The 14,672-nt window shown below is 38.5% G+C and overlaps 1 protein-coding gene across 1 annotated transcript in view; it reads right to left on the minus strand.

Annotated features, from left to right (window-relative positions):
- RGS7 (regulator of G-protein signaling 7) overlaps nt 1-14,672 on the minus strand; it is a 479,262-nt gene that overhangs the window by 248,216 nt on the left and 216,374 nt on the right. Inside the window, exons 5-6 of the mRNA XM_006868561.1 lie at nt 13,996-14,102; nt 7,700-7,751 (exon numbers count right to left, since the gene is read on the minus strand). Coding sequence (XP_006868623.1) covers nt 7,700-7,751; nt 13,996-14,102 — 159 coding nt within the window. The remainder of the gene's footprint in view (nt 1-7,699; nt 7,752-13,995; nt 14,103-14,672) is intronic.

Below are 14,672 nucleotides of genomic sequence, written 5' to 3' on the forward strand. Positions count from 1 at the left end.
GATATACAATAGAATGAATGTAAAATTAATGTTCTCCCATGTAAACTATCACATAATTCACAATAAAACATTTAAGGAAAAAAAAAATGAGGGTTACAAAATAGTTTACAAAAAAACAAAAAATTACAATATTCATACTACCCTATATAACAATGGAGTTACTGGTGTGGTGCTGTGAGTTAATGCACAGACTGCAAAGCAGTTTGAAGTACAAGGTCGGCAGTTCAACCTCACCAGCTGCTCCTTGGAAACCTATGGGTCGGAATCAACTCAACGGCACTTAACATATAATAATAGTAACAACATTAAATAAATAAACAAGTTAATAGGGCTTTTCTCTTTTATGCAACTAATAGTATGGAAATGCATCCTTTTTACATATTATGATATAAGTGTAATTGTTAAACATCAATGAGTCAATTCCAACTTATAGCAACATTGTATATAGTCCAAGAAGTGGCTCATGGGTTTAAAGTGCTAACATTGTAGTTAACAGTCCGGTGTTTGTTGTACAGTGCCACAACAGGACTCCATTATGCATAAGTCTAAGTCTAATTATACTTTGTTGTTGTTGTCAAGCTTGACAGTGCTGTTAAGCACATGACAGTGCTGTCAAGCTGGTCCCAACTCATAGTGAACCTGCATAGAGTTTCCAAGGAGCTGCTGATGAGGTTGATCCACCAACCTTTCAATTCAAACCAACCTTGTGGTCAGGATATACAAATTTTGTTTGGTGTTTTAAATTTTTAACTGTCCCCAGATAATTTGTAATTCTGAATAATGAAGAGACATTTCTGGTAAGATGTAATGGTTTCTTTGTCTTCAGGATCCATTTATTAACTTGTTTCTGGGCACATCGATTTAGGAAAACCAATTGATCATGATTGCTTTTGGAAAACTAATGTGGGAACATTAACTTGCTAATTACATTCTTTACAAACTTACATTAGAAGATATATACAGTTTAAAAACATGCAAGTCTTACATCTCCAAATATCCTGGTTGGGTAAATACACTATTATTTTGTGTCTATGACCTCTGTTCACACCCTGTCATGTCAGAGTACAAATTTCCCCTCTTATTTTTTTTCCAGAACAACTCCAAAGTTACGGGCAAATTAAGAGAGAAATAGGAAGCACAGCCGTGACACTAATGGCTGGATTACAGACACTCACTGAATCCCAGAGGGAAAGGGGACCACTGGGAAGAGAAATAACCAACTTTAACTTTATCATTACTTTCATATATTTATGCAGATATTATCCCATGAGTGAAAACTATAAAGAAAACAAACAAACAAACAAGAGAAGAAACAACTGAAGCAATTAAAAAAATAATTATGCTTAATCCTGTTTTGTTCATTCTTCCTTCCTTTATAAAACTCTGCTCGCTTGTACATAGTTTTAGGCGCTACTAACACAGCTGGCATTAAAAACAGACATAACAGGGAATGTTTATGAAAAGAACAGGTGTTAGTGAGAATGTGGAGAAATCACTCCTTGACTCTTGGTGGGAAATGAAATAGAACAGCCACTATGGAAATAGTTGTTGGTTCTCAGAAAATTAAATATAGGATTACCACATGATCTAGCAATCCCAATACTAAGTATATATTTCCAAGAACTGAAAGCAGGGACACAGATACCTTTTGTTGTTATTGTTGTTGTGAGGTGCCATCCAGTTGGTACTGACTCATAGCGACCCTATGCACAACAGAATGAAACACTGCCAGGTCCTGGGCCAACCTCACAATTGTTGCCACGCTTAAGCCCATTGATGCTGCCACTTTGCCAATCTATCTCACTGGAGGTCTTCCTCTTTTTCTCTGACCATCCACCTTACCAAACATGATATCCTTCTCTAGTGACTGATCTCTCCTGACAATATGTTCAAAGTATGAGAGATGAAGTTAGACCATCTTGGCCTCCAAAGAGCACTCTGGCTGCACGCCTTCCAACACAGACCTGTTTGTTCTTTTGACAGCCCATGGCACTTTCAATATTCTCCTCCAGCACTGTAACTCAAATGCATCAATTCTTCTACGGTCTTCCTTATTCACTGTCCAGCTCTCGCATGCATATGAGGTTATTGAAAATACCATAGCTTGGGTCAGGCGCACCTTAGTTCTCAAGCTGACATCTCTGCTCTTCGACACTTTGAAAACATCTTGTGCAGCAGATTTGCCTAATGCAAAACGTCGTTTGATTTCTTGACTGCTGCTTCTGTGAGTGTTGATAGTTGATCCAAGAAGAATGAAGTCCTTAACAACTTCAATCTTTTCTCCCTTGATAAGAATGTTGTTTATTGGTCCAGTGGTGCAGATTTTTGTTTTCTTGACATTGAGATGTAATCCATACCAAGGGCTGTGCTCTTTGATTTTCATCAGTAAGTATTTTAAGTCCTCTTCACTTTCAGTAAGCGAGGTTGTATCATCTGCATATCGCAGGTTGTTAATGAGTCTTCCTCCAATCCTGATGCCACATTTTTCTTCACAGAATCCAGCTTCTAGCATTATTTACTCAGCATACAGGTGGAATAAGTATAGTAAAAGAATACAACCTTGTTGCACACCTTTTTTAAAAATTTTTAAACATTCAGGGTTCCCATGTTCTGTTCAAACAAATGTAGACTTTGCAGTCTGACACATTAGCCCACAGCACCACACCAGGACTCCACAGATATTTTTCACAAGTGTTTTTTGCAACACTATTCACAAGAGTTAAATGGTGGAAACAGCCTAAATGTCCACCAACAGATGAACGGATAAACAAAATATATACCACTGGAATATTACTCTGCCATAAAGAAAAATGAAGTCCTGATAGCTGCTAGGACATGGATGGACTTTGAGAACATTATGTGAAATAAATCAGACACAAAAGGACAAATATATAATCCCACTGATATGAAACATGGAGAAAAGGTAATTGCATAGAGACCAAATTTCAGTAGGTTACCAGGCATGGGCAGGAGGGAGAGATAAAGAGGGGATACTCACTGCTCAGGGGAGACTGAGCTTCTGGGGTGATGGAAAAATCTGGGAAAAGTTATGCGTGATTATTGAAGGACATGATGAACTTAACTATTGCCATTGAATTATACATGTGAAGACTGTTGAAATTGCAACTATTTTGTTAAATATATATTAACCAAAACCTTTTTAATAGTTAAAGTAAAAAAAAAGAAGGTAAACGAAAAAGACATGGAAGTTTTATAGGAAACTATTAGATATAACTATCTTGTTAAGTGGCATTGAGTTGGTTCTAACTCAGAGTTTTGGATGTTTTCCAATCTTTGTGGGAACAGAAAACCTTATCTTTCTCCTGCAAATATAGAGGTTGTATTAAAATTATTGTCAAATAATCAACTGTGAATATTTAGTACTAAAGGGAATCAAGATGGGTCCTCCTGCTACGCCCAAAGTTTTAGAAATTGAATATCTATTTTTAGAAAAATGAAATTCTTCCATTTTGCCCAATTTCAATGTTTCCATATATATACATATCACAGAATAGTGTATCAGCTTAAAAAAAAGGTACTTTATTAGATATTCAAGATTTAAGACCAATATTCTATTAATTTTATTTTGCTTACGTGATCTTGCTTAGTTATTTTGAGTTAGCTTATTATATATTTGACTTCTATATTTGACAAAAATTCCTCACCATACTGCTTTAAAACACAAAAGTTTGAATATGGCAAACTTTCTACCAACATTAACTGTCCAACATGCAGTCTACCCATTACAAAAATGACTATTTATTTAAAAGCTGAGCTTCAAAGTCATTTGAACTGCAAGGCTGGCAGTTCTAGCTCACTAGCCACTCATTGGAAACCTTATATAGGGTTGCTATGGGTCAAAACCAACTCAGCAGTACTTAACAACATCAGCATTTTGGGGAGTCCTGGTGTAGTGCTGTGGATTAATGCACTGGACTGCACAGTCAGTGTGAACAGTAAATTAGGCAGTTCAAGCTCACCATTCACTCTTTGGAAACCCTATACAGGGTTGCTATGGGTCGGAACCAACTCAACAGCACTTAACAACAACAAATCAGTATTTTGGACTCTGGGTGTGATGGTGTAGGAAAAGTACAGGACTGTAAATCACAAAATTAGCAGTTCAAGCTCATAAGCTGTTCCTAGGAAACCCTATACAGGGTCACTATGACTCATTATTTTGGACTTCTGTTGTGACACTGTAGGATAAGCTTCGGACACCTAATGACAAGGTTGGTAGTTCCATTCCTTGGAACTGACTCAATGGCACTTAACCACCACCACCACATCAGTATTTTAGGGACAATTGTGATTGGCTGGTAGAATACTCATCTTCCCTACAGGAAACCTGGGTTTGATTCCAAGCCAGAGGACCTCAAGCATAGCTACCCTCTATCTGTCAGTGGAGGAACTTCCAGACTAAGATGGACTAGGAAGAAAGGCCTAATGACTGACTTCTGAAAATCAGCCAATGAAAATCCCGTGGGTTATATCCATGAGCTCACTGCGATAGTTAAACTTTTGTGTCAACTTGATTGGACCAGAATTCTCAGTACTTTGTCACTTAAGATGCAGTAATCCTCCATGATGAGATCTGCTATGCGCAGCCAATCAATTGAAAGGAAGAATCCTCAGGGGTGTGGCCTGCTTCCAATATACTGAACACTCGGGAAAAGCTTGCTTGCTTTTCTGCTTTTTCTGGATTCTGCACCTGGCTCATCATCTAACTTCCAGTTCTTTGGACTTGAGCCAGTGGCCTGCCAAATTGCCTGCCGATCCTGGGAGGCATCAACAGCCTGTTATCTTACTTGCCTCACCTGCCTGCCTGCTGTCTGACCTGCCAATCTTGGTTCATAAGTCCTGCGTCTCTGTGAGTCAGGAGCCTGCAGCTTGACATCTTACCTATGAACTTAGGACTTGCTCACCTCTACAACTGTGTGAGTCATTTTCTTGATATAAACCTCATTTTAAATATACGTACATAAGTTTCACTGGTTCTGTTTATCTGGACAACTCAGTATAAGACAGTCATCATGAGTCAGAGCCAACTCATTGGGAGCTAACAAAAGCATACTTATCTTATGCTGGCATAAAATGGTCATGATAAATCAACTAGAACACTTTCATTCTGCTGCTCTCTTTTACCATATATGAAAACTATATACTTCTATGATTTTTGGGGGTAGATTTCTGGTGTGGTGCTGTGGATCAGCTGTGACAATGAACCACAAGACTGGCAGTTCAAACTCACCAGCTGCTTCTCGGAAAGCCTATACTGGGCTGTTATGAGTGGGAACTGACTTGATGACTCAGTTCTTTTTTACATTACTTCAGCGTGGCTTTGACAAGTAGAATTGTGTTGTCTGGCTCTTTAGAGGTCAATATTACAATCTCTCTCCCTAGATCCAAAAACTTCTAATAACTTTGTGGAGAAAAGATAGGCCTTTGGTCAAATATTTACTAAGGTAAAAGTCATGAGTCTACAAGAAAAGTTTCCAGACCATTTTAATTGTTAGAAAGTCTTTCTGTTGAGAGCACATCTCCTTTTTATAATTCTTACGTGTTGGTTTTGGCATATCTACTTTGTCTTATACGGTTGCTGTACACCAAAATCAACTAAATGGCAGAAGGGTTGTTTGTCTTTTGAAATATTGGTCCTTGAGTGGCACAGATGGTTTTCAGTTAACCTAAAGGTTGGTAATTTGAACCCACTCAGCAGCACTTCAGTAGAAAAATCTAGCAAGCTGCATCCATCAAGAGAACTTGATGGAGAAGTTATCCTCTACAATACATGGTGTCAGCAAGAGCCAGAACCAACTGCATAATGTTTGCTTTGGGTCAGCAAGAATCTATTTCTCTCTCACACATACACATTAGCTTCCCAGTATTTTTGGTTTTAGATCTCTTTTCCATATTTTAATCATTTGACTAGCACCTGGCCACTGTGGAATGAATTGCTAAATTTAAGTTCCTGAAACGAAGAGCATGAGGCATAGGTTCTATATATATTGTTTCATTTTATGGTTCCTCCAGGGTCAATACTAAAGAAAGCCAAACTGTAGTGACGCCTCTCACTGCCTTTGCAGATGCTAGTCCTTCTGCCAAACTTGTTTCCCCAGGCTTGTCTCCTAAAAATTCGTCCTCCCCCTTTAAAATCTATTTATTAAATGCTAACAGTTCATTTGTTTTCTTTGAAAACTATAGTCTCCAGGTAGATTTAAGAAAACTAGTTTTCCATAAGGACTTATTTTATTCGTGAAGTACTTACGAAAATAATGACTGTTGAACTGAGTTCATTATAAGGATCAAAAACCAAACTCACTGCGATTGAGTTGATTCCATCTCATAGTAATCCTATGTTGTTGTTGTTATGTGCAGTTGAGTCAGTTCTGACTCATAGCAACACTGTATAGGATTTCAAAGAGTAGCTGGTGAGTTTAAACTCCTGACCTTGCAATTAGCAGTCCAGTGCCTATCCTACAGTACCACACCAGGACCCCTAGGATTAGTAAAGTCCCTAGTTGTACTCTTAAAATTGCTTCATAGGGTTTTTGAGATCATTAATCTTTATAGGAGAAGACAGCCTCATCTTTCTCCTGAAAAGCAACTAAGTGGGTTTGAACTGCTGACCTTGGGTCTGAATAGCTTAAACCACTGAGACCCCAGACTCTTCAAAAGGTTCATGGAAATATTCTACCATATTTCAATTGCATTTTCCCACAAACTTTTGGAAGCCCTCTCACAAGTTTACATCATATACTTTCCCTTCCTTAGAACTTGCCTGCCCATCTTTAGTACAACCAAGAACTTACAGAATTACAACATGTCTCATATAATCATGAGGAAACTGCAGCCTCGAGAAGCCAAAGAACTTCCAAAAATCACACAGCCTAAGTAGGAGAGGTGAACTAGGAATCTTCCTAGTAACCTATGATGCTTTAAAAAATAATATTTTTAAGCATGTCTATATAAGCAAGTCCTGGTGTGGCACTGTGGGTTAATGTGCCAGACTGTAAGTCATTTGAATCGTAAGATCAGCGGTTCAAGCTCACCACCTGCTCCTTGGAAACCCTATATGAGTTCGTTATGGGTCAGAACCAACTCAATGGCACTTCACAACAACAATAGGATATTTGGACTTCTGGAGTGGTGCTACAGGATAAGTGCAGGACTGCAAGGTCAGTTCAAACCACAAGGTCGGTAGTTCAAATTTACCTGTCTTTGGAAACCCAATACTGAGTTGCTATGAGATGGAACTAACTTGACGACACTTAACAACACAGGTTGTTTAGGGAGTGCCAAGGCTCCGTATGATTAGCACTGAACTGCGAATCATAAAGTCTGTGATTTGAGCCCATCAGCTGGGAGAAAGATAATGCTTTCTGCTCCTGAGATTTAAAGCCTGAGAAACTCTACACAGGATCACCATGAGTGAAACGACGGCACTTAACAACAACAATACATTGTTTAACTTTATAAAGTTTTTCTTTATATAGAAGGAAATATATTGCTGAAAAAGTGGCCACTAGTTTTCAGAAAGACCAAACAAGATCATTCATAAGTTTAGTGTTAGAAATATTATCACATATTTAACAATGTGGTTTCCTTGTCTCAGTATAAGATAAATCAATAAAACACAAGTACATACTCATTAGACAAACTGGCTTTCAGTAATAAAATGATGAGGTATTATACTGACCATAGTCTGTATTTTCCGGCTCCCAACAATTTGATGGCCAAAAATAGGGTGTCTGTGGAACCAAGGAGTGAGACTCAGGTTAGACACATAAAGAACTCAGAACATTTCTCAATTATTCTCTGTTTTTATCCTCGACAATTAACCAGTACAGTTGCTAATAGCTTATGTTTTAACCCCAGAGCAAGTCGATTCTGACTCATAGCGACCCTGTATAGGATTTCCAAGGAGCAACTGGTGAGCTTGAACTACTGACCTTGCAGTTCAAATGGCTTTGCAGTCTAGCGCATTAACCCACAGCGCCACACCAGGACTCCTGAGATTAGGAAGTCAATTATCTAGCTCTGTTGATTATACAAAGAAGGTTTCAACATTATCCAGCTAGATGAAAACAACTTGTTTTTTTCACTTTTAAAAAATATTAATTTATAAAGACACATACTACTCTAAAATTTTAAGCTGCACAAACCAGAGTTCATTTTTAAAAATCCAATAAAGTCTTAGTTGATTGATTTTATTAACAAAGGGCAGAATTCAGATTCTGTAAAATCCTACAAAGTGATTAACTTAAGCTACAAAGAAAATACCTGACTAGGAAAAATCCTATTAATATCATAAGCAATTGATTTTTCATTTTTTAAGCACATTTATAGTCCTATTAGATGGATTGCAGGTTGTTAGACTGTTGGCACACTGTAATGGTTTATGTGTTCCTGTGATCCTGGAAGCATTGGGATTTTAAATACCAGAAGGGTCACCCCTGGTGGGCAGGTTTGAGTGGAGTTTACAGACTAAGGCAGACTAGGAAGAAACAGAGGCAGGTCTCTGCTGAATGGTTAGGCACGGAAAACCTTTTCAATAGAAGCAGCACATTGTCAGATATAGTGCCAGAAGATAAACCTGTCAGGTTGGAAGGCACTCAGATTATGACTGGGGAAGAGTTGTTTACTCAAAGGAGAGTTGACCTTAATGACATGAATGGAGCAAAGTTTTCAAGACCTTCATTAGCTGATAGGGCACAAATCAAAATGGGAAGAAATACCTGCAAATATCCATTAATAAACATAACATGAATGGCACAAAGTATGGAACTAGGAAAGTTGACAGTCATCAAAAATGAAATGGAACACATAAAGATCACTATACTAAACACTAGTGGGCTGAATTGGACTGGTATTGGCCAGCCGGGAATGACAAATGGCAAAACATTCGTCGTCAAAAGAGTATTTCAAGATCTATATGAAGTACAATGCAGAAGGATTGTGACACGATATCAAGAACATCGTACGTGAAGAAAGCAAAAGGTCATTAAAAAGATAGAAAAGAAAGAAAAGACCAAAATTAATGTCAGAAGACACTCTGAAACTTGGCAAGTGTAGAGAAGCTAAAGTGAATGGAAAACATGAAGAAGTAAAAGAAATGAACAGAAAATTTCAAAGGGCACCTTGAGAAGTCAAGTATTGTAATGGATTGTACAAAGACCTGGAGTTAGAAAAACAAAAGGGAAGAATATGTTCAGCATTTTCAAGCTGAAAGAACTGAAAAAAACAAACAAACAAACCAAAAATTCAATCTTCGGTTTGCAATATTGAAGGATTCTCTTGGTGAGATGCTGCTGTAGGATCAGCATGAGACTTCACACCAAAGGTTGACAATTCAAACCCACCAGCTTCTCCTCAGAAACCCTGCACAGGGTTGCTATGAGTCACAATCAACTCGACAGTACTTAACAACAACATGGGCAAAATATTGAATGATGCAGGAGGCATCAAAAGAAATGGAAGAAATACAAAGAGTAACTGTACCAAAAAGAAAAGGGGTAGCACATGGTCAAGAACCAATGGTACTGAAGGAGGAAGTCCAAGCTGCACTGAAGGCACCAGTAAAAAACAAGACTCCAGGAATTGACAGGATACAAACTAAAATGTTTCAACAAACATATGAAGCACTAAAAGCACATATTCATCTATACCAAGGAATTTGGAAGATAGTTAGCTGGTCAACCCACTGGAAGAGATCCTTTATTTGTTGATGACCCAACAGAAAGCAGAAGTCATAGAAAAATATCATTGAGTTAACTTGCAAATGAAATTTTGATGAAAATGAAAATAATTCAAAAATGGTCACAGCAGTACATGGTCAAGGAGCTGCCAGATTTTCAAACCAGATGTAGAAGAGGACATAGAATTATGGGTATCATTGCTGACATCAGATGGATCTTGGCTAAAAGCAGAGAATACCTGAAAGATGTTTACTTGAACTTTACTGACTATGCAAAGGCATTCACAACCATGTGGATCATAAAAAAACTATGGATTACGTTGTGAAGAATGGGTATTCCAGAACACTTAATTGTACTCATGAGATGCCTGCACACAGACCAAGAGGCAGTTTTTAAAACATGACAAGGGGATACTGAATGGTTTAAAATCAGGCAAGGTGTGTGCCAGAATTGTATTCTTTCACCATACTTTTCAGTCTGTATGTTGAGCAAATAATCTGAGAAATTGGATTATATGAAGAACATGACATCAGAAATGAAGTCAATGCGGATGACACAATCTTGCTTGCTGGAGTTGAAAGGCACATAAAATACTTAATGATGAAGATCGAAGACTACAGCCTGTGGTATGGGTTGCACCTCAATGCAAAGAAAACAAAAACTCTCACAACGGCACCAATACATTGCATCATGATAAATGGAGAAAACACTGAAGTAGTCCAAGATTTTGCTTGGATCCACCCACCAACATTCATAGACGCAGCAGTCAGGAAATCAGACATATTGCATTAGGCAAGCCTGCTGCAAAAGATCTCCTTAAAATGTTAAAGAGCAAAGATGTCAGTTTTAGGACCAAGATGCACTTGACTCAAGCCATGGTATTTGCAGTCATCTGAAAGTTGGCCAATGAATAAGGAAGACAGTATAAGAATCAATGCATTTCAATTATGGTATTAGTGAATAATACTAAAAGTACTACGACAAGAACAAACAAAGCTGTCTTGGAAAAAAATACAACCCAGATGCTCCGTAAGAGCAAAGATGGCAAGACTTTGTCTAGAATGCTTTGGACATGGTGTCAGGAGGGATGAGTCTCTAGAGAAGGGCATCATGCGTGGTGAAGTGGAAAGAGTCAGTGAAAAAGAGAAAAATCCCAAGATGGATTGATGCTGTGCTAACAACAGTTTCAAATAACACAACTGTAAGGATGGCACAGGACAGGCAGGGTTTTGCTCTGTTGTGCATAAGCTTGCTCTGAGTGACAACTGACTCCAAGGTACCTAACAACAATAGGGGGACATGCCTGGCTCTGGACCATGAACAAACTCTGAACATCTGTCAACTGCATCCTGTCTTATTCCCTAGAATGGAGATGACAAAAGAATTCAATGAAGCAGCGACTGCAGATCACTAGTGTTGTGGGATTAATTACATTTATAAGTCAATCACATTACCTGTGTGCAACATGTATATCTGCGGTAATACTGGTCACATATAAGAAACATATTTGCTAATCACCAATAAAGCTTGTCAGTGAAAATATGATCATGCTAATGCATTCATATGCAACAATAAGGAGCTCTGGTAGCGTAGTGGTTATGAATCAGGCTGCGAACTGCAAGGTCAGCAGTTCGAAACTACCAGCTGTTCCGCAGGAGAAAGATGAGGCTTTCTGCTCCGGTAAAGATTTACAGCCTCTGAAACCCTGTTCAGGGTCGCTATGGGTTGGAACCGACTCTACAGCAGTTAACAACAACAACAACAACAACAACAACATACACACACACACACACACACACATATATATATATGGATCCTTGGTAGCATAGTGATTACAAGTCGGGCTGCTAACCTCAAAGTCAGTAGTTTGAAACTACCAGCTGTTCCGTGGAAGACAGATGAGGCTTTCTGCTCCTGTACAGGTTTACAGCCTCGAAAATCCTGTACAGGGTCTCTATGAGTTAGAACCGACTCCATGCACACCATGATATATAATCAAAGAGTTGCCATAAAGTTGACTCCTCCTCATGGTGACTCCATGTGTGTTAGAATAGAAGTGTACTCCATAAGTTTTCATTGGCTTATTGTTGAGTAGATCACCAGGTCTTTCTGACAAGGTACTTCTGGGTGGATTCAAATTGCCAACCTTTAGTGTAGTAACTGAGTACATTAACCATTTTCACCACCATGGGCTCCCTGTTTAGATATGTCGCTGTTCACCCTCTAATGAATTCTGACTCATAGTGACATTGTATAGGATTTTCAAGAGCAGCTGGTGGGTTTGAACTGTTGACCTTGTGATTAGCAGTCCAGCGCTGATCCTATAGAGTCACATCAGGGATCTATTTAAATATAAAAACCCCAAAGACACACCACCACTGAATCAACAATAATAATAATAAACCATTGCCGTTGAATCAAGTTTGCCTCATAGCAACTCTATTAGCGTAAAACTGCTCCATGAGGTTTACAATCTTCATGGAAGCAGACTGCCTCATCTTTCTCCTGAAGAGTAACCGGTGGCTTTAAACTGCCAACTTTTTGGTTGGCACTCAATGCCTAACCCATGGAGCCCCCATTTAAATATAGAGCATTTAGTAGTACGCAAAACAGGTAAGAAGCATGCTTCAGTGTCTGAAAATGGGGGAAATCCTTTGGGAAATACCTGTAGCAAATCATTAAGAGTTTGAATTCTGGCCTATGTGCTTTAATTTTATAAGTGTTAACCTATGGATAAGTTATTCACGAGTCGTAAAGTCAAATGAAATGTAAAAAGCGTTTCAGGTAAATCTTTGTGAAGTCAAGTTTCAAATACACGCACAATGACTGAAATTAGAGTGCATGATCATTTATTGATAGAACAATTGTATCAGTCTCATTTGAAAATGGTGTGGAATAACTTTTAATGATTTGCAAGCCTTCTAACTTGTCTTCTGTCTCAAATGAATGTACACACACAAAGGCGTAGGCTTGTTAGTCTTCACAGGCTTGAAGAATGGCCTGCGGTTATCAATATGCAAATTTTATCTCTTCTATTCTGGAGTTTTAAGGGAGTTCTGGTAGCGTAGTGGTTACGAATCAGGCTGTGAACCTTAAGGTCAGCGGTTCGAAAGATGAGGCTTTCTACTCCCGTAAGGATTTACACCCTCGGAAACCCTGTACAGGGTCGCTATGGGTCGGAACCGACTCGACGGCACACAACAACAACAAGGGAGTTCTAGTGGCATTGTTGTTGTTGTTAAGTGCTATTGAGTCCATTCCGACCCATAGCAACCCGGTATAGGGTTTCCAAAGGGCAGCTGATGAACTTGAACTGCTGACCTTGTGGTTCAAACTGACTTTGCAGTCTAGCACATTAGCCCAAAACATTACATCCTCTTGTGGCATTGTTGTTAAGTGCCATTGGGTCACTTCCGACCCACAGCGACCTTGTAAACGGATTCCGAGGAGTAGATGGTGAGCTTGACCCACCGATCTTACAGTTCAAATGACTTTGCAGTTCACAATGCCACACTGGGCTGCTAAATGCAAGGTCAGCAGTTCAAACCCAACAGCTGCTCTGCTGGAGAAAAATGAACTTTTCTGCTCCTATAAAGATTGACAGCCTTGGAAACCGTAAATAGGATTACTATATAGGGTTTCCAAGGCTGTAAGTCTTGTAAGTTAGAACCAACTTGACAGCTCACAGCCCTCACCACCACCCACATCCTGAAGTTCTAGATGTCCCTGAGAGTTTACTTGGATTGAAGATGTTTCTGGATCATGAGCAGGAATCATAATACAATAAGATTCAGTCACATCACTCATATTTCTCTCTGGTAGCTAAGTGTAATTTATACATGGAGAGTCTCCCATTGTCTGGAATTGTATTTGCTCATTTTCTAAATTTTCCTTTAGCTGTTTATTTAAAATACAACTTTAATCATCATATAACTTAGCTTTCCACAAATCATCTTAACTAAGTATGCCCCATCTTCCTGTGAATTTATTGCTTTTTCTGTCTTAAACTTAACATTAATTAGTTTCTAACTGTTGTTTTTAAGGGTCTTAGAGTCAGTTCTGACTCACAATGACCTTGTATAGGGTTTCCAAGGAATGGTTGGTAAGTTTGAGCCACCAAGTTTACGGCTAGCAGTCCAGTGTTTAAACTATGGTGCCACACCAGGACTCTGGTTTACTATCATAAGTCAAAGTAAAATGCAATCATTTCCAAAAGTTCTGAAAAGAAAATTAATCAACAACCAAAATGCTGGCTTCTATTTTACTGTAAAAGAAAGAACATTTTCATGAAACTTACTTGAAATCGGTAGAAGGTACCATCATCCTTTAGTGTGAGGACATGATCTGAGATTGGAAAGAAATAGCCATGAGCAGCCATTAATGTTCCCAGATGGAGAGCCTCCACTGTTTGTGAAAACAAGAAAGAACGCAGAAAAGCTTTAATTAATTACTTTTTTAAAAAACTGTTATTGACTTACAGGAGTATAACATTTTTTTCTGATTCTTTTAAACACATACTTGCATTTAAATTCATAGCATCCTAAAAACCGTGTGTTCTGCTTTTTCTTTCAGCTCTTTTATGAAAGATACAAAGAGGTATGTGGTGAGGGAGGGAGTGTGTGGTAACTACACAGCCCACATCACTCCATCGTGACAAGCTATGACAACACAGGCTTACAGACGATGAAATTAGAAAGTGATTTTTATTTTGTTTTATTTTACATTTTATTGTGAATTGAGAGAAGAAGGTTTTCAGACAAAAGCATCAGTTTTACATTCAACAAATCATATACTTTGTTTTATCTCAATGATTGCAATCTCCTCCAGGCAACAACAGTTATCCCATTTCCTCTCTGCTGTTCCTATTGCCTTACCACAGTCCTTCCACACATTTCTCAACTCAAAGGGTAAATGTTGCCCTTTTGATCTTGAATGATTGCCCACCCACTGTTAGCACACCTTACTAGTGTTGTT

This window comes from Chrysochloris asiatica, unplaced genomic scaffold (genome assembly GCF_000296735.1).
Source record: "Chrysochloris asiatica unplaced genomic scaffold, ChrAsi1.0 scaffold00119, whole genome shotgun sequence".
NCBI lineage: Eukaryota > Metazoa > Chordata > Mammalia > Afrosoricida > Chrysochloridae > Chrysochloris > Chrysochloris asiatica.